General features: G+C 37.3%; 1 protein-coding gene across 27 annotated transcripts in view; it reads left to right on the forward strand.

Annotated features, from left to right (window-relative positions):
• The window catches only part of MAP2 (microtubule associated protein 2), a 314502-nt gene that overhangs the window by 263972 nt on the left and 26198 nt on the right, over positions 1-24332 (forward strand). For 8 of the 27 annotated variants that reach the window (XM_079134618.1, XM_079134617.1, XM_079134597.1 and 5 more), the window contains 7 exons: positions 122-235; positions 2135-2212; positions 12030-12266; positions 14061-17765; positions 18224-18430; positions 18605-18739; positions 21526-21587. In XM_079134618.1, the coding sequence (XP_078990744.1) occupies positions 122-235; positions 2135-2212; positions 12030-12266; positions 14061-17765; positions 18224-18430; positions 18605-18739; positions 21526-21587 (4538 nt within the window). The remainder of the gene's footprint in view (positions 1-121; positions 236-2134; positions 2213-12029; positions 12267-14060; positions 17766-18223; positions 18431-18604; positions 18740-21525; positions 21588-24332) is intronic. The other 19 variants (XM_079134599.1, XM_079134605.1, XM_079134606.1 and 16 more) reach the window with 9 other exon arrangements.

The following is a 24332-nucleotide window of genomic DNA, read 5'->3' on the forward strand; positions in this document are numbered from 1 at the left end:
TGGGAGAGAAGACAGCAAAAATGAGATTTTTAATCCACTGTGCCGTTTGGTTAATTTTCCTCTCTGCTACCTCTTTTGGACTTCTCATGATGATATTTTCTTTTGTTACTGCTTATTACAGAGGAGGTGTCTGCAAGAATAGTTCAAGTAGTCACGGCGGAGGCTGTAGCAGTCCTGAAAGGCGAACAAGAGAAAGAAGCTCAGCACAAAGATCAACCTGCAGCTCTGCCTTTAGGTAAATGAGGAAGAGCCTCGAGCAGGGGCTGGGTCTTCCTGCCCTATCACAGCAAAACATCCTCATGTTCCAAGGATAGGTTATGTCCTATACGTCATCCTTCCCTGTGACTTCCATCCAGCCCCTCCACGGAGATGCACTAGAACCTATTTGCACCCTCCTCAACAGGTTCATTGTGGAATTTTAGAAATTTCTATGATGATAAACTTATAGTTAGATGTTTTCCTAAGTGGCCTTCAATTTTGTATTTTCTAAACCATTAGAGGATTGTGTAACACTCCACACATAGGGAAAAAGTACTAAAACTTGAAATGGAGATGATTGTTTTCCTTTACGGGTTTCAGTGAATGATTATCTATATTATAGTCTTGTTTTGGTCTCCCTGAACTGGCTATGAAAACCCTAAGTCAGAGCTTCATTGGAATCATCAGTGACTTTGCATCAGATGCGAACATTTGGCTCCTCTCAGGATACCAAGCTAGCACTGCCCTCTCCCTTGGCCACAAATCAAATGGCCTCCGGTGCCAGACAGGTAATGCAGTGCTTCCTTGCTGAGAACACTCAGCCAAAGCTTTCCTGCCCCCACTAAGATAAGAGACAGAGACAGGTATGTGTCCATGTCAAGATGTTAGAAAGGACACTTTTAGGCTCAGCATACTTGTTTCACAGGTACATATACCTGATCTATAGAAAGGTATAGGTTTTAAGGACTAAAATTTGCACACATCCATTTTCCTATATAATAGTCTAATCTATCCTTAGCATTTGATTTTTAACGCATGCTCTATCATCTGTTAAAAAGTAAGCCATAAAAATAATTTTCTTTTCCAGAATAATAATTTAGAATATATTCAGTATTTTTTAATACTGAGTATTTTTATTTTGAAGGACTATTTTTCCCTTAAAACGGAGAGGAATAATTATTTAATCTAAAACATTGTTCTCCAATCTAGTGTTCATTTCTATTCTTTGAAATGAAACAAAACTCAATTTGTTAAAAATTTGAAATCTTAAAATATGCAATGCAAAACCCACAGGGTCAAGGAACTGAAAAAGTCGCCTGTCATCCCAAAGCTGCCTCTACCAACTGCTTTTTGAAACTGTAATTCATATAATTTAAAAATGTCTTTAGCTGCTGAACTTAAGTGAGAAATATTTTCTTTTGAAATTCCTTCCTTTATAGAAGTGTCATGAAGAAGGTAAGTATCCTAAGAACCAAACCTTAGAGTTGACTGTGCGTGACATCTTACAGAAAGAACTTTTCTGCCTTTCACACGTAAGGCCAAGGCTAGAAGGCCACTTGCTTCCACTAGTGCACGGTTTCTCCCAAAGGTCATTCTGCTTATGACAGCTTCATTTTCTTTTCTGAGAAAACATAGAAAAGATAGGTTTTGACTTTAGACTCAGTGGGCAGAATGCTATTTAATGATGTCAGCTAGCATAAACGATCAAGGAAACATTTGTTTCCGGATCAAGCAGTTGAATAACAGAGCATTCAAATATTTTTCAGTTGGAATAGCCTAATCCAAACTAAAAGGCCTGCCTGTGTGTATTTTTTTATGGTATACCAGTCAAAATGAAATATATTACTAATTGAATAAGTAGACACATATTAAGGAGATTAACGATATAATTTTAGCATTCATCTCTAATCCATTTTTATGGAGAAGATAAAATGATTTTTTTTTTTGAAAAATATGAAATACTAATCTTACTTTTTAGGTTGTCAAAAATACTTGAATCAGGTAATGGGCCTAAGAATAAGTCACTCGAATTCCTACTGAATCTCTCCTTGCATTCCATAGAGAGGCCTTTTCACAGATGGAAGAATTGCCTACACAACTACTGGCCTGATAAGATTAATTCTTGTGTCTCATTTCTTCATTGTTTGATCTGTAGCAGCTGAAGAGACAGCTAATCTGCCCCCTTCTCCGCCCCCATCGCCAGCCTCAGAACAGACAGTCACCGTGGAGGAAGGTAAGCCTTGACCTCACAGGTTCTGTCTTCTCAAAAAGGATAAATACTGAACCTCACTGCACAATGCACAGGCTCCATTGTTGGTTAAAATACGACCCATTCTTGGAGTTTGTTGCAAATAGTTAAGAAGGAATAAATCCTGAAATAAGTACATAATCCCTTACCTATACAAAATCAAAAGTAGAAGAATATGGTATATAAAAAAGGAAAAATCTCCTGGTAAAGGAAATGATAACTTTGTATTTAATTTGCTAGAAAGCTATAGAGAACCAGTCTAGTTCATGTAGTGTTTTTGACGGAGAAGATACAACCTCATTTTATAAGGGATTGAGCAAAAGTAAAAATAAATGTAATTGCCATTATAGTGGAATCACATTTGTGGATGAAATCAGCACTTCCTCTGGACGTGTCAGGACCTGTCTGTGTTGCTCACCATGTTACCAAGATCGTCCCCAGGGCCTGACATGTAGCACACTTTCAATAAATATTAATGAATAAGTGAAGAACTTAGTGAATGGATCTGATCCTGAGAGCACTGAACTAGAAGCTGAGACCGCCTTTCCTGCTGAGACCTGTTATTGTCCATGAATATATTTAGGACTTACTTGGCATGGAGTGCCGCTTCCGCTTTTCAGTTGTCATTGATAAAAAGAGGGATGCCTTTGAAGAAGAGCTGTTCAGAATCTGAGATGAAAGGCACTACACTAAATTATATTGAAACAAAAATCAAGCTGCAGCTCTTTACCGCCTTCGGTGACTCTTGGAATGATACACAAGTTAACTGATCTAAGTCAGAGAAACAATAATGGCTTTTTTTAGTTTTCATATACTAAAAGCAGAGTTTTAAAACTCTTCCATTTTATTTATTTACTTTTTTTTTCTTTGTTGTTCTTGTCACTTCAGAGACCAATTTACTATTTTAAAAACTGAATAACATTGATCACAGAAGACTTTCTATAATTTATTATCAGGTTCTTTAAAATATTCTTTGATCACCTAAATATAAATATCTAAATTGCTGACCTACATATTTTTGACTCCAATATGATTTATTTTGTCACAGATTTATTAAGCTAAGTTTATTAAGCTAAACTTTTTTTTTTCTTTTTTCTTTTTTTCTTACCAGGGATTGAACTCAGGTGTACTTTACCACTGAGCTACATCCCCAGTCCTTTTTTATTTTTTATTTTGGGACAGAGTCTCACTAAGTTGCTGAGTCTGGTCTCAGATCTGTGATCCTCCAGCCTCAATCTCCCAAGTTGCTGGGATTACAGGTGTTGCCTGCACCCGGCAACCTAAACCTTTTTTAGCAAAATTTTTCTCTCTTAAATTGAGGACTTTTATTGTTTTTTCCAAATTTAATGCTCTAAATAATGTTAAACAAGCTAACTTATTCTAAGGGGATTTAAAAAAAAAAAACATTTAGGTACTGTAATCATTGTGTAACAGCCACCAATTATTAGTTTATTCCCTTAAAATGTGATTAATTTTTAAATTTATAAATTTGAAAGATTCTTTTCGACTTTATGTTTATTCACTTTAGAGCAGAAAAGGAAGTAGGGTCCTCCATTTTTGTTGAGTATCTACAATTTTTTAGGGACTCTTCAAATTCTGGGTATATGTTAGTGAGCAAAACAGACATGATCCCTGCTTTTAAGGAGCACATTGTATAGTGGAGAACAGAAATCCAGTAAATAAACTTACAAGTAATTTAAAAACTGAATCAGCACCAGAAAAAATAAAACCAGGGAGCTTTAAAATAGAACATCAAGGAAAACCTGATTTTATTGGATGGTGTGGGATGGTTAAGAATTAGAAGCCAGAAATATGAGGATGTGCTGGCCAAGCAAAAATGGAAGGAAGGGGATTTAGGGCAGAGGAACCAGAATGCACAAGAGCACTCAGGTGGGCAGGAAGGTGCAGTGTTCTCCGAAGGGGCCCTTGGCTAGCAGGTAGAGGCAGAGGAGTGAAGGAGAGAGAACAAGCAGAGGCCAGCAGGGGGTCTGGGGCCTGGATTCCGCTCCCCGTGCAGTAGGCAGCCTTACATGACAGTGTTCTTCTCTCAGGTCACTGAAAATGCTTCTGAGCTACTTAAAGCCATTCAAGTGCCAGACAGTCCTCTTAACACAGAAAGGGATATGATGTTGACAGAACTGGCCTACTCCAAAGTCTGCTTGATCTCAAGTTTATTGACATTTTTTTTTTCTTTCTGGGAGTTAGAGCAGAAGAGACAGGAGGGTCTTCTGTCGGTCTGGGAATTCGCCCAGCCTGCTTTCTGGAGGATAGCATCATGAACATAATATAAATATGAATAACTGAAATATGGAATCACTTTCACGTTTTGGTTACTTAGAGTCAGCTTTCCAGAGTAACTCTTCCCTTACATTTCAGAACAACTTCCTCAGGTGGTTTCAAGAATATCCAGGGACAATGCCAACTTACTTCCCATTGAAAGTAATTCAGAAACATTTTCAAACCTTACTTGTGTTGTTAATTTTTTTTAAAAAAAGACATTAAACTATATGACAGTGTAATGATTTATTTTCAAATGGGTAAATATTTTGAGTTATCTGAAAAAAATTCATAAATTCCTCTTTTTAATTGAAAAATCAGATGAATTTGTGAAAAATATAGTCTAGATCATCAAAATACTGCCTCTTATTTTAAACCACACTTAAATTATATACAATAAATATTAGGTGGTTTTTTTTTAGTTTAGTTTTGTTAGAAAAATAAATTAACAAGCAGACACAAGACAGAATTGAACTGTTCTGTTTTTCAATCCAACCAGTTTATAATGATGCAACACTGTTTTCATTAGCATCTAATAGCAGATGTGCTGGGAAGGGAGTAGGTGGGCTTCTTTGCTCTATCCAGGGGGTTATTTTCCCTCCTTGATGCATCCTCAAAGCAACTTTAAGGTTACAATGACTATTACAGTCCAATCCTTTTACACAAATGGAAGAGAGCTCTTGGACTAAATTAATTCAGTGATTTTGGAGGATACACTAACTTTTTATTAATTAGCAAACATTTTTAAAACTGTTCTTCCCAAAGGGGAAACATGAAAGGCTCCACTGAAAATAATTTAAGATGTTAATTACCATCATTTATAAATGCTCATTAATTATAATTAATGTAATATTAATACTTTCCAGAATATATCTTATTCTGCAAATTATTTATGAGGAATTTTGATGAAAAAATTCAACAAATAGCACACTTAGAAAGGAAACCATGGTACAGTTATCCAATACTATACTAGCTATAATGTTTTCAAATTAATCTCCTTTTCCTTTTTGGCCTAACCCTAACAGATGTCCTTTGGACAGAGCTGTTAGAACTTGGAAGTTCATGCAAGTACAGTGGAATGCTCTAAAAACAGACTGGGAATCCTTCTGCCCTCTTAGGTTTGCTCCAGAGTTGTAGGATAGTGTTTTCCTGTTGTCACAGATGTGGTGACATCATAATTGCTAATCTGAAAGCAGTTTCCCTCCATATCATTCTGAGGCAGGGGAAACAGTCAGCCAAGTGAGGAGTCCCCATTCAAAAGCTGGCGGAATGGAAAGAGCTTAGAGATGGTAGAGAACCACATCAGTGGGGCCAGCTGTCTCTAGCCGTGCCCTGTGGGGCAGAAGCTGTGATGCACACAAGCAAAGATCAGAGTCACTGGTGCCCTGCGAGGTACAGTCCTTGCAAAAGGAACTTATCATTTGTATCAAAGGGAGCTGACAAACCAAGGCTCGGTTTAGGGCCTTAGCAAACTTTACTTTAACCCAAAATAAATTTTCAAATGCTTTAAAAAAGATTGAACGAAAGCAAACTAGGGGAAGTGTATTCCTCCACTGAAACCAGGTAACCTTCATTTTTGAAGATTATAATTATTCAAAAGGACTATGTAAAAAGAGAAGGGTTCAACAAGTCACCCTGTTCTTTTTTATGTCACATTATTAAATGAAATAGAATATTTTGTGGCAAAAACAGATGACCCAAAGCTAGCCTACTTAGAGGAAAAGGATGAATATATTCAATTGTTACCTTAACTAGCAAAACTACCTAATATGAAATGAATTCAGTTTTTCACAAATTTCTCAACTCCAACTTTGAGATGTCAAATGAAGGGAAAGAGCAGAATTACTCGGAAACCTTATCAAGTGCATTGAAGACATGGATGCTAACACGTATGGAGTCAAACACTGTGCTTGGCACTTTCACAAGTATCTTCTCATTTAATCCTTCCAGCAACTCACAGAGAAATTATATTCATTTTCACTTTTTGCCAAGGATGTGATGGCTTATGTCTGGATAAAAGGTTTATTCAGAATTCATAACTAAATCTTAATCCTGCAACTCACATTTTCACTGTATCACTAAAGCTGGCTCTTGTCAAGTTTCTTGTTCTGGGACTATGGAAGTAAATTATCTTCAAATGTGAGTTCTTTGTTACAAGCACCTATACTGATGTCTTTTTTCTAAAACTACTAGCCAACTAAATATTCCTTTTATTTATAATTATATACCACAGTGGGTGTGATCCCAATGCACCTGCAATGCATGGTTCTGTAACAAATGAGAATCTAATGTTTTCTCTCATTCTCATTGGAATCAAGTGCGAGGTTGGGACTTAGCTAACCTCTAAGTATAGCTTCCCTGGCTTATAACTGGAGCTTGTATTGTAGATGAACTTCATTCACAGATCCTAAACAGAAACATGAAGTACATAAAGCACAATTCCAAGAGAGTACTAGGCTTTGCCAGACTCTCCTTTTTGAAGTTGTCTTGGCTTAAAGCCAGACAAATACTACAGAGAAGACTTTTTCCACTGGAACCCTTAAAGTTTCTGTTGATGTTTCTATTGTTCTCTGATTAGAAAATACTGCGTCTTTGAGAGGTTACAGATCTGAAGCAAGCCTCTGGGCTGTTACATTCTGGCACTTAGAAATAGAGCAGCAGCAACAAGAAAAAGGAGGTTAGAATCTTCCAAAGGTTAAAGCATCCAAATGAGTATTGCGTCTGACTACCAACTCTCTGCTCTACTTCCCAGAAAATAAACATTGAAAAGAAGAGAGATAAATATCCTATTTTCACTTGTTGACGATCCGTACAATCTTTTGAACATATTGGAAATTTTAGAAGCAAATTTTGCATACATAGGGAATGGGGTGTTATAGTCTCAGGGTCTTGCTGGGGGAAATATGAATGGCTGGGATGTGTGACAAGCCTAGGACTATGATTCAGTCAGCGCGGAAGACTAGCTCTTGGGCAATTATCAGCTCAGTTGAGAAGTCGTGCTGAGTTGAACTAAGAATACCAAACATTATTTTAGGCTTATGCTATCCCGTGATATAATAAGTTTTGTGGTTGAGAAAGTTCTGAGCATCCATCCAGAAACAACTCCCATGGAACAATCAGTAAATAATATGCTCAAAAGATTAAAAGTATTCTCTCCACAGTGTTATTTTAGTATCCTTATGATTTCAGACTTATTTTATTTCCAGTTGTCAGCACTTGATTGCTGAAAATAAGTTACTGTCCTAAAAATACAGTGCACTTGCAAATTAATGCTCTAACTCTGCCTGCTTAAGTTCTGGTTGAAATAAAAACAATATAGATAGATAAGAAAGACTTTATCCTTACTCCTGAGAGTTATGAAATTTTAAAATTATTTCTAGATATATATAAATAATGATTAGCAAAACTTGGTAACCTGCCACATAAGCCTGAGTTATGGTGTCTGCACCATATCAGAAACCACATAGTGTTCACTCTCATGATCCTTAAAGCTCATTGAATTATATGAGAGTCCAGATGCTAAGCTAACTGATCTATAATTGTGAATTTAGGGAAATTACTTAAATAATGCAAATTTCTGAGCCAAGCAAAGGAAAGAACAGAAATGAGAATGGTTCCTTAGCATTTCAGTTAGAAATATGCAGTAAGAGATTTGAAACAGAAATAACCAAAGCCAGTGGTACAAATGAAACTGTGTGAAAAGGAGTCTTGATGAATCTGAAGCCAACTCTAGAAATACTCAATTAATTGTATCTGAATTAAGCTTTCAAAGTAGAAGCAAAACATGAGAAGACAAGTTTATAATATTGGGGAGACTCTTAAAACAATATACTGTACTTCTCCGGCCAGGCAGTTGAGAACCAGTGTTTAAAATGATTCTCCTGGGTACACCATCAGCCTTAGCATCCAACAAAAAGCTGTGCTGACTGTTGCTCTTTATCATGGCAGGAAGAGGAATAATGCTTCATAAGTTTTTCTTAACAGAATTAAAATTTAAAAATACTTTCTGGTCAAAATCATTCTGAATTGAATGAACCACCATGCTAACTATTTGTACCTCCTAGATAAAGTTGTGCTTCAAACAGGGACTGTTTCTCCCCATAGCCATTCATGCATGAGAGCCTAACAACTGGTTTTTCTTTTTTAACTTACAAATATAGTGATAGAAGAATAGAATGTATCTTCTAAAGGAATTTTCTTCAATGAATGCACTTGTTTTGTAATGCTTTGTTTCTATTCCATTTACTTGGTTATTCTCACTTGTTTGAGAGGAATGTACAGATAATTTCTACTTTGCAGCAGGGGTATCAATGCTTTTTGATTCACTTAGATCAATGACAGAATTGCTTAGAGGATAGTTTAAATTCAGCCGTTACTGAAGCATGCAACATTCTCCGTCGGCCATCCTCCATCAGCTTGGTTTTGCTAACGGCCCTCCATCTGCTGTGCTGCTTCCCAAACCCTTTGTGTCCTTGTGGACGTGTTTGTCTTGTCCGTCTGATCTTGTGTCTGTCTTGTCCAGTTCTCCCTGCAGTTTCTTCCTGTGTGTCTGTTTGTAGATGAAGGGGCTGAGGATCAAGTGGGTCCTCTACACAGGTTCCCCAGCCAGGAACCTGCCACCAGCGGGGAGAGGCGTAGACTCCTAGCCCCCTCCATCTCGGTGTCTGTGCCTGATGATGACCCTTACAATTCCGATGAGGAGTACTATGAGCATCCTTTGTTCAGCTCAGAATGGACTACCTCTAGTGTGCTCCCCAGAGTCACAGCGCAGAGTGCAGAGGCCCACTTAGGCCAGGAGAAAGGTGAACCAAGCATGGTCCCCTTTTGCTCCTCCTCCCCTGCCTGCCGCTTTGACCATGCCCATGATGTTCTGTGTGCCCTCATGTGGGGGTTGGTGGGGCAGGAGCCTGTTTTTTCCAAATGAAAGTGAAGTCCCTATATCAATTATATCCAACCAAATACCTCAAAATTTACGTAAAAGAAGGCTTACTTAAACCTTGTTTGAGAGGAATGTACACATATTTCTACTTTGCAGCAGGGGTATCTCTGCTTTCTCCACAGATCAATGTCAAAATTGCTTAAAGGATACTATAAATTCAGTGGCTACTAAATTTCAGTGGCATTTCCTTTCCTATATCATTACTTCTGAGATATAGAGAGACAGACAGACATACAAAGAGACAAAAAAAAAAAAAAAAAAAAAAGGTCAAAGTATGACTCCTTTTTGCTCCTTGCAAATACATCAGTTGGGAAAGAACATTTTACCCAAACCAAAGAAGTTGACCCTGAATATTATTTTTTTGTCCTTGGGTTCATAATATTACTAGGACCAAACTTAAATAGAATTAGCCTTCTTTTTAGCACTTGGTTAATACGATCACTCTTAAAAGAGAGAGATTGAAGAATCTGTTTAGAGATTAATAAATGTTGTGGAATAAATTTATTTCCTACTTAATCATCTGCAGGAACTACCCAGGCTTTCCCAGGTGACTAAATCTTGCCTCAATAAAGCTAGGCTAAAATGAAAGAAATGATTCAAAGCTTTTGTCCTTCCAACCAAATAAAGCTGGGAGACCCTGGTGTACAATTGGCTGTGTTAAGATAAAGTAAGTAGATGGCGGCTGCAGATTGTCTCATTCTAAGTAGTAGTTTGGTAAAGAAAAAGAAAGTGCAGCTAAAAATATGTTTGCTTGGGTGAAGAGGTTATTTTCAAATGTGAAAATAACTTGCTTAGGCATAGAAGAGTTTATTTCCCTGTAAGGACAATATTTAACATAAGGACGGATAGTTCCAGGGCAATGAGGGATAAGATCACAGCTCACCAACTACATTCATGAAAATAAGTTTCTGCAAGGATCCTTTTGACAACAAAGCCCTCCAATGGCTCAGATTTCTGATAAAGAGATAGAACCCAAATTAAGTGAGACTACGCTCATCTAACAGTGTGAACTTAAAACAAGTAAGAAAAATATGGGAGTTTTTGAATAAGGAATTGATGCAGTGGAGATAAAAACAATTTATACAAAATGAGAAAATGGAATACTAAATAGTTACATGGATTTGAAAACTTTTTAACTAACTTGATTAGACTTTAGCTAATAAGGGGCACCATTAATAAAGCAGCTACATTAAAATTCTTTTAACTGTAATCAAAATATGTGCATTATGAAAGTCTCCTTCGAAATGTTAGATTTGGAATTTTTTTCAGTGTTACTAACAAAATTAAATTATAAAAATGGATTTGGATGAGTGCTTAATGTGAAGAGATGGATGAACTAGTTGTCCCTGCCCCCCAGGTTGTTAATATTTCTTTAAAAAGAAAAATTATTTCCTTTCCATCTGTAGTCTTTCCTTCAGGGGCATTTACACAATGTACAGTTGTTTCATGGAAATTTCGTAAGTGTCTCCTATTTGCAGAACTGTAAAACAGCTTATATATTCCCCTGTAATTCCTTATGGGTTAAAGTAAGATGTATTTATTTTTATTGGCATTTGAAGTATAGATGAAAAATAAATGAGCCCAATCATCCATAACCTCCATTGTTTGTTTTTGACATTTTAAAGGCTGATGCTTTTCTGTGGAGTATACATCTTTTGGGGTGATATTTTGGCAATTTGGTTGTTAGTCAATTATCTTTCCTTGGTGATTTTGTTTTGAATTGTAGAAATAAGATTTTATCCCTAATATGCACATTTTCCTTCCTAGTGTCAAAGAAAGCTACATGTGAACTATATTATTGATATTTCTAGGGGTTAAACAATATAATAATTGTGTACCAGAGGAAGAATTTTATAAATAGTATGATTTATATTTTATCTTGACCTTGTCTTTCAACTTTGCTTCTTGAAATTTTTCATTTTCTCAGGCACCATATAATTCAGTGAGGATAACATAATTGACTTAGTAGACTTTTGTGATGGAAATACTAAATATATTATATTTTAAATAATTTTGATGGACTTTGTGATGAAACTATTAAGGTAATTGATTGGCTGTTGGCAGGCCTTTCTCTTTCCCAAGACTTGTAAGCAAAGCTTGCACATTTTAAACAACCCAATCAGGATGTAGGGGCTTCCTGCATTGGAGAAAACAGAACATGTCTAACAAATTTAAAGGCTTTTCTTCAGTACATCAATACATCTGTCTTTTCATAACCATCTGTTACCTGGCAGCACCATCTCTTATTTCCAGCAAGCTTTCCACATGAGCGCAACTTACTGTCATTTCCACTAAAGGGTAATCAATCAACAAAACGCTTTCAGCTCTCAAATTTTAAATCAGATAGCCTTTTAATGAAACTTTAAAAGGCATCACTATTAGCAGTTGACACATCATAATTTCCCAACCAGTTCATAAAGTATGTTGCATTCAACTCTCGATTTGCTCATCCAAATGGCAAAAGAAAACATACCCGAGTGCCTGGCGGAGTCATCCAGTGGAGCTGAAAGTGTCCTTGAACAGTATTTCTGTCCTTTCATGTGTTGTTCTGTGGTCATGATGTCAACATTTTTTTCATCCCCCAAGAAGAAGAAACACTAGAGGGTCCTATGGCTGAGGAAGAGAAACCTCCAGAGAAAGAGAGTGGGGCTGCTAAGTCCTCAGACCAACCCCAGGGCCTCAGTGAGGCCCAAGTGGAGTCTAGTGCGGAGGCCCAGATAGTTCCAGAAGAGAGCGCCCTCACAGGGGCCCTGCATGAGAAAAGTGTAAAAGAGGTCATGGAGGTGTCTCCAGAAGTAAAAACCCCTTCCTCTGCCAAGGAAGGTGTGTTTTCCCGGGATTTGCATGTGTTTGGTTGCAAATGATCTCGCCAGCTCTTACCAACCTGACGCCTTTCCAACGCTATTTGCTGTTTCATCGCTGGGTCTTCTCATGATCTGGAGACCGCTGTTGCAGGCTTCATGAGCAGAGTGTGGCTTGCACAGGTGCTGTGTGGCAGCACGGTTCTCCCCTGCTGCCGCAGATTCCTGGTTGTCCTTTGCCATGATACAATACGCTTTGCCGCAGGCTGACGATGCTGTGTGAGCTTCTGAGTTACCCTCCCTCTTCATCTCAAGTGTTTGCCAGTCACATTGCTAATTCATGTATATATATATATTTTTTTTTTTTTTTTTTTTTTTTTTTTTTTTTTTTGGGCAGCAATTCATATGCTTTTCTTTCAAATCGTAGAGTTGGGTTTTGGCATATAGAAGCTTCAGTGGTATAATCGCTTTTGTTTGCAGCTGCAAAGTGCTATATATTTTTTGTGCTTCAACGAATACTGGTTTGGTTTCCTTAAGAGCTCCTCTTGATGCTTTTCATGTCATTTTCTCTCCATGGCAGTCAGCTCCTTTGATCGCCCCCATCCTTCTTGAGTTTTCATCCATCTAACATTTATTACAAGTTCACACAATTCTCTTTTATTACAAGACATACAAGTACATAAAGTAATGATCGATACACTTGTTCCTCAAGAGATGGTTGAATTTTGTGATTTTTTTTTCCCCAAATCTTTTCCAGAGAACTCCACTTAGATCCAATTATCATAGAGAAGTAGCTTTACTCTTAAAACGCAGTGGAATTTGAAGCCTTTTGGATTTGCAAAAAAATAAAAATAAGAATGTGTCACTTATTTTCTGTGAAAATAATCTCTAAAGTCAATACTGGTCAATTTTTTACCCATTGATCATGTCCCAGGAATTGAGGTCCTGCCCATAGTGAGAAAAGGTATTTTAATAGTTGACTCTATTGAAAACTTTTTTTTTACTCATCTGACTTCCCAATATTGGTATAATTTAGATTTTCTTACACCTACCATATAAACTAAGTAATGATTAAAGATTTAAAATTATGAATATGTGGCCGAAACTGACTTGTCAACTTTTAGGTCATATCATATAAATTGACAGCAAATATTTGCTTATATTACTGAAATTGGACCTCAGATGACTTCTGAAAGTTGTGCCAGGAACTGCTTAATGTCTCCAAAATCAGTCTTGGCATTCATTGATCAAGTTATCTGAAACTATTAATATCATTAATATTATATATTAATATGATTATATTATATCATTATGGATTACTTGACCTTCTTGACCTAAGGCCTGCCAATTCACTTTCCAATGAGGAAACCTATGAAAAATTTCTGTAGAAACCAACCCTTATCCATATTTAGTCCTTCATATATATTCTTTTGTAGGTTCACATCAGCTACTTACTCAATATGCAGTAATCTATAACTTTTATCTATGGAAGGCACATGAATTTTCTATTATAGGACACATTACATAATGTTTAGGAGATACCAGATAAACAAAGGACAAGTGAGTAATCTGAAGTAAACCCTTCTTATAATTCTGTGTGCATCACTTTATAACAAGAGTCCATTTTAGTTGCAGTACACACAAATCTCAGTCCAGACATTTTCATGTTGATTTTTGAACAGGTGGCATGCTTGCATGTTCTCTAGTTTTCTTCTTTTGCCCTACCATTCATTTGGCATTTCAGAGTATAATTTTAAGCTTACTGCCTGAAAGCCCTTGCCTATTATTTGTTTAAAAATCAACCCGATTACTTCAGATTTACTTACAGCCTCGAAGATGGAGTTCCCAGATCAGCAGGCATTGACTCCCTCTACAGCCGAACCTTCGGACCAAAAGGAAAAGGAGTCAAAGACACAAAGTAAGCCTGGTGAAGACCTTCAACATGCTGCCTTAGTTCCTGAGCCAGAGACAACTAAAATTTCCTCTGAGAAAAAGGACACGCAAGGAACAGAGGGAGATGAGGCACGTGCCGCTCTTTTTGGGCACCCTCTTGGTGACAGCCTTGAAGACATGAAACAGAAGGCAGAACCAAGCCTCGTAGTGCCTGGCATTGGCCTCCCTGCAGAGCCTCCAGCTCCAAAAGAGCAAAAAGACTGGTTCATCGAAATGCCAATGGAAACAAAAAAGGATGAGTGGGGTTTAGCTGCTCCAATATCTCCTGGCCCCCTGACACCCATGAGAGAGAAGGATGTACTTGAGGACATCCCGAGATGGGAGGGGAAGCAGTTTGATTCTCCCATGCCAAGTCCCTTCCAAGTGGGAAGTTTCACTCTTCCTGTAGATGTCATGAAGAATGAAATAGTAACACAAGCAGCACCCTTTGCCCCTGTCCTCTTACAACCAGATGACAAAAAATCTCTACAAGAAACCAGTGGCCCCACTGCTGCCAAAGATAGTTCTAAAGTTGAAGAGCCACATAAGGATACACCTGACAAAATGGCAGAAACACCAGCCTCAGAAGCAATTCCCTTACCCAGAGATGTTCACGTTCCAGCTGTGGAAGGATCTGTCATGGAGAAAATTTTGGGGGAAGAAGAGGAGGGCATAAAACAAGAGAAAGAGGAGACTTCCACCCCCATTGGACAGGAACCTTCACTTTCTGAAAAGGAACTTCAGCCAAAGCATGAAGATAAAACAACCGTTTCTGACAAAGAAGCTGTACCAAAAGAGAGTGAACCCTTAAAATCGAGAGATGGAGAAACAGATGTAATTCAGACCTCCATAGAGCCAATTTTCTCAAAAGAAGAACAGAAGGACCGTGAGCATTCCATAGATGTGCTGAAAGACGACTCCTTCCCTGCAGTTACGGATTCCATCATGACCTCTAAGACCTTGGAAAAAGTCATGCCAGAACCAGTTGCACTGAGTGAGAAGAGTGCAGCCCAGGAACTTTTTGAGGAGAAAGTTGCTGACAAAGATCATAAGGTTGAAGAAGTTGAGGTTGCAACGTCAGCAGAGGTTGGCATGCCATTTTATGAAGACAAATCAGGAATGTCCAAGTACTTTGAAACATCTGCCTTGAAGGAGGAAGTGACAAAAAGCATTCAACTGGGTAGTGATTATTATGAATTGAGTGACACAAGGGAAAGTGCCCGTGAGTCTATTGATACTGTGTCTCCCGTGCATCAAAATGGTGACAAAGGATTTCAAGCAGAAAAAGAATCCCAGCCCAGTGCTCCAGCACAGGAAGCCGGGTATAGCACTCTTGCCCAGAGTTGTCCATCTGATTTACCTGAAGAACCGAGTTCTCCCCAAGAAAGAATGTTCACTATTGATCCAAAAGTGTATGGGGAGAAAAGGGACCTCCACAGCAAGAATAAGGACGATTTGACTCTTAGCAGAAGTTTAGGACTTGGTGGTAGGTCTGCAATAGAACAAAGAAGCATGTCAATCAATTTGCCCATGTCTTGCCTGGATTCCATAGCCCTTGGATTCAACTTTGGTCGGGGTCATGATCTTTCTCCTCTGGCTTCTGATATTCTGACCAACACAAGTGGAAGCATGGATGAAGGGGATGATTATCTTCCAGCTACCACACCTGCAATGGAGAAAGCCCCTTCCTTCCCAGCAGAAAGCAAAGATGAAGAAGAAAAGGTACAGGAAGAAAAAACTACTGGAGAGGGAACTACTCAAGTTGAGACATCCTGTGAGTCGCCTTTCCTAGCCAAAGATTATTACAAAAATGGTACTGTCATGGCCCCTGATCTGCCTGAAATGCTAGATCTGGCAGGCACAAGGTCAAGGTTAGCTTCTGTGAGTACAGATGCTGAGGTTGCCAGGAGAAAATCAGTCCCATCAGAGACTGTGGTGGAGGAGAGCAGTACTGGCCTGCCATCCGTAACTGATGAAAACCATGTCATTGTGAAAACAGACAGTCAGCTTGAAGACCTGGGCTACTGTGTGTTCAATAAATACACAGTCCCACTCCCATCACCTGTTCAAGACAGTGAAAATTTGTCAGGAGAGAGCGGTTCTTTTTATGAAGGAACTGATGATAAAGTTCGAAGAGATTTGGCCACAGACCTTTCGTTGATTGAAGTAAAACTGGCAGCTGCTGGAAGAGTCAAAGATGAGTTCAGCGCTGAGAAGGAAGCATCCCCACCTACTTCCGGTGACAAATCAGGACTGGGTAGAGAGTTTGACCAGGAAAGGAAAGCTAATGATAAGCTGGATACAGTATTAGAAAAGAATGAAGAGCACGTCGACTCAAAAGATGATGCCAAGGAAACAGAAGAGGCTGGTGGTAAAGTGGAGACATTTGGATTAGGGGTAACCCACGAGCAAGCTTCCACCCAAGAACTGCCAATATCAAAAGATGCATCATCTGAGAAAGAGGAGAAAGGTCTTAGTTCAGTGCCAGAGGTAGCCGAGGTAGAATCATCCAAAAAGGCTGAACAAGGACTTGAATTCACTGCAAAGAAAGCTGACCAGGGCCAATCTGATATTAAAATCAGTGACTTTGGACAGATGGCTGCAGGGCTGAAAGTCGATGCTGGAAAGACGACAGAGCTAAAACTGGAGGCTGCACAGGAGCTGGCCCCTTCATCCAAAGTACTGCAGGAGGTAGATGCATTCATGGGTATTGAGGCTGGCCATGTGAAAGAAGTTACCAAAGTTAATGAAACAGAAGTCAAAGAGAAGGTGGCCAAGCCTGACTTGGTGCACCAGGAAGCTGTAGACAAAGAGGAATCCTATGAGTCTAGTGGGGAGCATGAAAGTCTCACCATGGAGTCCTTGAAACCGGATGAGGGCAAGAAGGAAACATCTCCGGAATCATCTCTAATTCAAGACGAAGTTGCCATCAAATTGTCCGTGGAAATACCCTGCCCCCCTGCTGTTGAAGAGGCTGACATAGCCGCAGATGAGAGAGCTGAGGTCCAGATGGAATTTATTCAGCTGCCAAAGGAGGACAGCAAAGAGACTCCCGATATATCAGTCACGCCCTCCGATGTTGCTGAACAACTGCTTGAAGCAGCGGTTGTGTCTGAACCAGCAGAGGTTCAGAGTGAGGAAGAAGAGATAGAAGCCCGGGGAGAATATGATAAACTGCTCTTCCGCTCAGACACCCTCCAGATCACCGACCTGGGTGTCTCGGGTGTCCGGGAGGAACATAAAGGAGTGATTGAGTCCGTGGTGACCATTGAGGATGACTTCATCACTGTAGTGCAAACCACAACCGATGAAGGGGAGTCAGGGTCCCACAGTGTACGTTTTGCAGCCCTAGAACAGCCTGAGATGGAAAGGAGACCATCCCCTCATGATGAAGAAGAGCTGGAAATAGAAGTGGCAGCTGAAGCCCAGGCAGAACCTAAGGATGGCTCCCCGGAGGCTCCCGCTTCCCCAGAGAGAGAAGAAATAGGACTCTCAGAGTATAAGACAGAAACCTACGATGATTACAAAGACGAGACCACCATTGACGACTCCATTATGGATGCTGACAGCCTCTGGGTGGATACTCAAGGTGTGCTTTTTGTTTTTGTTTTGTTTTATTTTGTTTTAGTTTTTGATTTTTCTTTTTGGTACTGGGGGTAAACCCAGGGGTGCTCAACCACTGAGCCACATCCCCAGCCTTTTTTTTTTTTTTTTTTTTTTTTTTATGTTATTAGAGACAGGGTCTCACTGAGTTGCTAAGTGCCTCACTAAGTTGCTGAGGCTGACTTTGAACTCTCGATCCTCCTGCCTCAGCCTCCTGCGCCACTGGGATTACAGGTGTGCAGCACCTTACCCAGCTCTTGTTTTTATTTTGTACCCCCAAATGAATCTCGATAACCTAATGGGATTTTTTTTCACGTTAAACATCTTAAATGTCCCTTTATCTCTTTATTTGCACTTTGTTAAATATGCAAAGGATCTTGTCCATTTGTTACTAATGTTCTCGCTGTTGTTGTTGTTTTTGTCATGATTTGCTTTGATCCGCAGATGATGATAGAAGCATCATGACAGAACAGTTAGAAACTATTCCTAAAGAGGAGAAAGCTGAAAAGGAAGCTCGGAGACCATCTCTCGAGAAACATAGAAAAGAAAAGCCTTTTAAAACTGGGAGAGGCAGAATTTCCACTCCTGAAAGAAAAATAGCTAAAAAGGAACCTAGCACAGTCTCCCGGGATGAAGTGAGAAGGAAAAAAGGTTCATTTAACAATCACTTCTTTAAAAATGTGTTTGAAGTATTTCATTTTACTATTTTATAGAAGAAACTGCCTAACAGTGGTAATCGATTATTGATGAAATTTTCGTTTGGTTTCGTTCCAAGTGTTAATTTTTTTTCCTGATGGTATGCTTTCTGTGTTTTCTTATTCATAGCAGTTTATAAGAAGGCTGAACTTGCTAAAAAAACAGAAGTTCAGGCCCACTCTCCCTCCAGGAAATTCATTTTAAAACCTGCTATCAAATATACTAGACCAACTCATCTCTCCTGTGTTAAGCGGAAAACGACAGGTGACTGTTCAATTCTGCAATGTGGCTGGCAAACATAGACATGTATTTTTTTTTTTTAATCTCATTACTGTAGCAGCTTCTTCATTTTGTTTTTCTTCCAAGAATCTCAGTAGTCATGAACAATTTTGCTATTAAGTGTCTTGTATCATTATTCTTTTTTTTTCCCTCCCTGCAGAAGAGGTCATGACCATCTGTTTCTTTGTCATGCTCAGACATAACAGTGCGTGATTGTATCTTGGCATTGTGCTCTAGTGTCACGTTCTGGGGATTCCTATTTTCATTCTGTGTGTTTGGTTAGACGATGGCGATGAATTTAACCGTGGTATGCATTCTCATTATTTTGCTTATTTATCTCCCTCATGCTTAAATCCATAAATATTTGTCCTATTTTCTACATTGTTACTGCCAAATCTGTTACTGATGTTGATGAATTTACTGAAAACCACCAAGAATATGCATTGATTTAGACACTGAAAACTAAAAGCAAATCTGGGATAAATGTGTGGTTTGCAAAACTATTTTGCTTCAGATGCAAAAAAGAAAGAAAGAAAACAAAATTGTCTGGCAATCCCATTAGATTTTATCCAAAATTAGCAAGCCTTTCTATCTACTGTACTATATCTCTTAGTCATCATTTTGTCATTGGGATTTTCTTAAATGTGTTTATCCGAACTGCTCCTTCCGCCTTAAGAGGAACTTAAGTTAGAAATAAACTTAAGTTTATTTTCATTTTGCTTTCCATTGTTTAATCTCTGTCTTCTCCAAATATCCACATTTACTAAGTTTTAAAAAGCGGTAGAACAACAGAATGAAACATGTTAAAAATCATAATAAAAACCCATACAAATATCTATAATGCAAACTTTTTTCTCAGTTTCAATGCAAAATATTTATTTTCTATGTATAAGTATGCTAGGATAATCTTAATTGACAACAGTTTGCACAATATCAGATTACTTGTTCAGAAAGAAATATTTCCCTTTCCATTATGCATCACAAATGTCTCTATATAAACCTTCAGATGACTTGAAAGGTTAGGAGCAGCATTAGTGTGTGAGAAAACAGAAAGCAAGATAATTGATGGTTTTATGTCAGCCACTAAAAATTCCAAGTATTTTGTATTTGTATTCTCCACATAGGATTCTTATCGTGTTTTCCTTTAAGCACAAGTGTCTCAGGCAGAATTTGAAAGTGAAAGACATATATGTCCACAAACCTTGACCAGGATTCAGGATAAGGAATGCCTATAAGTTAGGAGTTAGAAATTTACATGGTATCTCTATCTTATATCTTACTTAGTGTACTTTCTCAGGTTTTTAGCCTCATCAAACTTGGAATTTTTCTTCCAGTTAAACAAATACTTGGACAAGGAGAATTCTTTGGATTTGACATTTTAAAGACCCTGTATCCTATCTGAAAAGATTAAAGATGTCATCAGGATTGGGGAATTCCAGAGGAAATATGAAATGTTTTCACAGTGTCTACATGTCATTGATTCTCAGCTAACCACAAATGAAAGTGAATTGCCTTTTTTAATTCATTTTTTTAAAGGAAATTTAAGATCTGTGGACTGATTAGGATCTTTGCTTCCTATTGTCAAATATGAAAACCCTCTGGCAGAAAGCATGTATCAAACATAAGTGTCTTCTACTTGGAGCAAACTATACAGGCATGTCACAGGAATTTGAGATGCTATAGAAGCAATAAGGAGGCATCATTTTAACTGCTGCTATTTTTTTTTTTTAATCAGCTCTAGAATCTGTGAATAATCTTGGCAGCCAGGCCTACATACATAAAGCACATTGTAGGCAGTTATTATTTTGGTTTTAGAGCTTCACATAGCTTAAGAAACCTTTTTGGGACTCATTTGAAAAGTTTATGAAGATAAGATTTTTTCTTCCCTGAGGTTTTCTCTCTTACTAAAGAAAATTGAGGAAGTAAACACACAAGCTTGAGTATTTTATTTTTCGAGCAAATCTTACAAATATGGGTGGTTGTCTAAAATACAAATAATTGTCTTAAATCATGAGATATTTAAGTCAGGTAAGTCATCAACAGAAAATGTGCTAAAGATATGAAGTTTAAAATTGAAACCAGAAGTGTAAAACATAGCAAGAGAAACAACAGTAACAGATGTGGTAATGATTTCATACAGGAAGTGCATGTGTAGAACATATTCTGCATTTACTGAACTTTAAATTCCTCTCATGTTTTCTGTTCTTGACAAGCTATTTTTCTTCCCTTCTTATGTGGTGTATTTTTATATCAAACAAGTATGTCATTCATATTGTGAAGTGAAGGGGTGCAGAGGGAAAGGGACTGAATGACCATGACAGTTTGGAGGCAGTGTTATTTTGGTATTAGAGCTTCACATAGCTTAGGCAACCTTATTGACCAACCCTAGAAGCCAGTCATCTTTCCTCCTTAAATTCTGCAGCATTCACATTGCTGTTCTGTTACTTGTAGTCCCAAGAATCTGTCCTCATATAGTACTGATTCAAAGGTACATGGTTAACCCATAGAAAATGATCTATGCTTTGGTACTGACCTATGCTTTGGTAGACACTGGGATGTGTAAATTTAGCACACACTCTAATTGGAACCACATGCTATGATATTGTTATTCGGGTTTATTTCTGTTACTGAATTTGAGCCTCAAAACAAAATTTTGCTTTGCATTGGTCTGTTGACACAATAGAATATCCAAAAGGTATTGAAAAATGCATTTTCGTGACTTTTAGCCACTAAGTTTGGGGTTGTTTGTCTGTGCTTTGTCTTTTCAACAGCAGCCAGTGGTGAATCAACTCAGGCTCCCAGTGTGTTCAAACAGGCGAAGGACAAGGTCTCTGTGAGTAACTTCAGTTTTTCCTTTTCTTCACTTGAAGTTCTTTTGGTATTAGTCCTCCAGAGTATGTGCGATAATTGGTGAGAATCCAGCTGGGCTGCTTCTTTATCACTAAGATAAAACATATAAAGCAGCACAATGGTTTGGCAGAAATGGGGAAGAACAATTCATTTACTTTTTATAGAATCAAACTGAATCATTCTAGTCAATTGGATTTTATAATATTTTCGTTCCTTTTATTATGAAATAAGAAAATAAGAGCAAATGAAATACTATTGGTGAGCAAAAAGAAGTATAAGTCATAATTCCCTTATCTAAAAATAACTACAGTTCTTCCCATTTTGATGTAAAATCTTTATTTTATCTACACATTTATAGATTTAATAACAAAAAGAGAAACACAGTATATCAATTTTTAAATTAAACAGAAAAAATAATTTCCTGCATGCCTATAATCATTTTAATGACTATATAACATTGAATTTTATTTATTTACAATGATATCCTTAACCAATTTCCTATTATTTGACATTCAAACTAATTTTATATTGTTAATTTTTAAAATCTTGCCATAGTATCTTTTTGGATAAGTTTATGAATGCATTTTCTTAGAATAATGTCCTGACCAGTGAAATGACAAGTGTCATATTTAAAGTGTTGCTTCATATGGCCAATGTTACAGTGTTCTTTATTTGCTAAATATGAATATAAATATATTATTGTTTTGCTGTGGTTCTGTTTATGATGTTTAATTTCTTCACTTTTCAAAATCTTTTCTATTTTTTCTTTTAGAATTTTTGGTTATAGATTTTAACCTTATATCAAACACCAAATCAACATGAAATATTTTTGCTCCTTTATGACTGGAAAAAAAAAACAAATTAAGGGCTACTAATGAAACCCCAAAATAATATTGTAATAATATTGTAATATTGTGTTATTACAACACAGTAACTTGATTGATGTTACTTAGTAACTTATCCCAACATTCTGAGTCTCCACAATCATGTGATATTTAAACCATAATTCTTAGTTTAACCTTCTAAAACCTAAGAAGATTTTAGACTTCTATTTTTTTTATTGTGAAAAATAGTGCTTCATTTCCAATAATGCCAAAATTTTTGATAATCATCTTGAAAAAAGGTCTTTGCTGAAGGAAAATATTCGATTTTTATATAAGTGTTTTCAAAATATTCCTGAACGTATGGAAACCTAAGAGAATGCATTTATTACTTTGGCAAATATTGGGCCTCCTTATTATTGAGTACAATGTGATTTCAAGATTTATATCTCTTTACCTGCTGTATCTGACAGAGAACTAGTGAGTTGTCATGTCCAAATCTAGAATATTTATTATCTCTATATTGTTTTTCTTTCAATGCCCTAATTTTTTAAAAAATAAAGGGAGTGGTAAAAATTCTATATCATAATTTAGTTGTGGAAATTAAATATAGTAATTTTTTAAAGCAGTACACAGTAGAGTGCCTAGAACATACTGTTCATTCAGTAAATAACAAATTGTTAGTTATTATTTTCATTATTATTTAAAAACTGACACTGTCAGAAGCAGATATAGAACACAAGTCTAGTTTTTCTCCTTTAGGAAAAAAATTGTAAGTGGCATTGTTTGGACAACTTTTAGAAAACTTTCAAATCCTTTAGTCTTCAAATAACTCACCAGGATAAGGATGTATATACTTATGCTTGGGACAGAAACTATATACATTATCTGACATAAAACTAATCTTTTTTCCCTTGTGAATGCCCACTTCATCTTTCTGAAGAAGATAGATAAATCTGTTATTTTTATTTTTTCTCATTCATCATCCTCTTTTTTCCCACCTATTACTTCATCCTCTTAAAACCCCAAGATTAACTTCAATTTATCTCTGATTTATCAAAACAATTCTGAATTTTAAATTGCTCTTTATTATGAACTTGGTCCAATAATCTTTTATTTCATTTGGTTTGCTGTTGGTGGTGGCAATAACTAACACTCTTATTTGCCTTTCTTAATTAGAGGCAATCCAACTACTTCCTCCTCCTTCCCTGGATCACATTTTTGAAACAGTCTTTTGTGGGTAGGATCAATCAAAGAGAATGACTTTTGTAGACCCAATTACACTTCCCACTCAGGGTACTCGGTCTGTAAAGAAGTGATTTGTGCAATCTGTGCATGCTTATGTCTCTGTTGAAGTAGCTGTGGAGGTTAGAACTTAAAAATCACAGCTTCCTCTGCTATTTTTGTAACAGCTGAGTTAAATTAATTATTTGAAGATAATAATCTCCTTGGTTTTGTCATTCTTGTCTGTACTTTAAAAGTCTCTCAGGAGACATGTGGCCTGCCAACACTATTGTCTCCAAAAGTCACTCATCCAACCCACTTTAACCTGCAGACTCCCAAGGGACTATGTACAGCTGTATATTAAGCCTTGTGGGGTTTGTGAGGCATCTCTTCAATGCTACCTTTCCTTTTTAGAATTTATAGCTTTACAGAGTGACTTCTATACATAAAAAATCTTACTAATTCTCTACTAGAAGTTGGTCCCCAATTTGTGTTTTACTCATAAAATGAGCTCGTTACATATGAACTCCAACGGTTTTTCTGATGAAGTCAGTATAGATAACTGAAAACAAATTTTCTCAATCTTTAAAATAATATTTTTCATTACCAGTCCTTAAACATATACTCAAATTCTTGAATGTAATCAAGATATGGATTGGGTGTACACCTTAAAGTCTGGGCTT

Source organism: Sciurus vulgaris (assembly GCF_902686455.1).
Source record: "Sciurus vulgaris genome assembly, chromosome: 3".
NCBI classification, from domain to species: domain Eukaryota; kingdom Metazoa; phylum Chordata; class Mammalia; order Rodentia; family Sciuridae; genus Sciurus; species Sciurus vulgaris.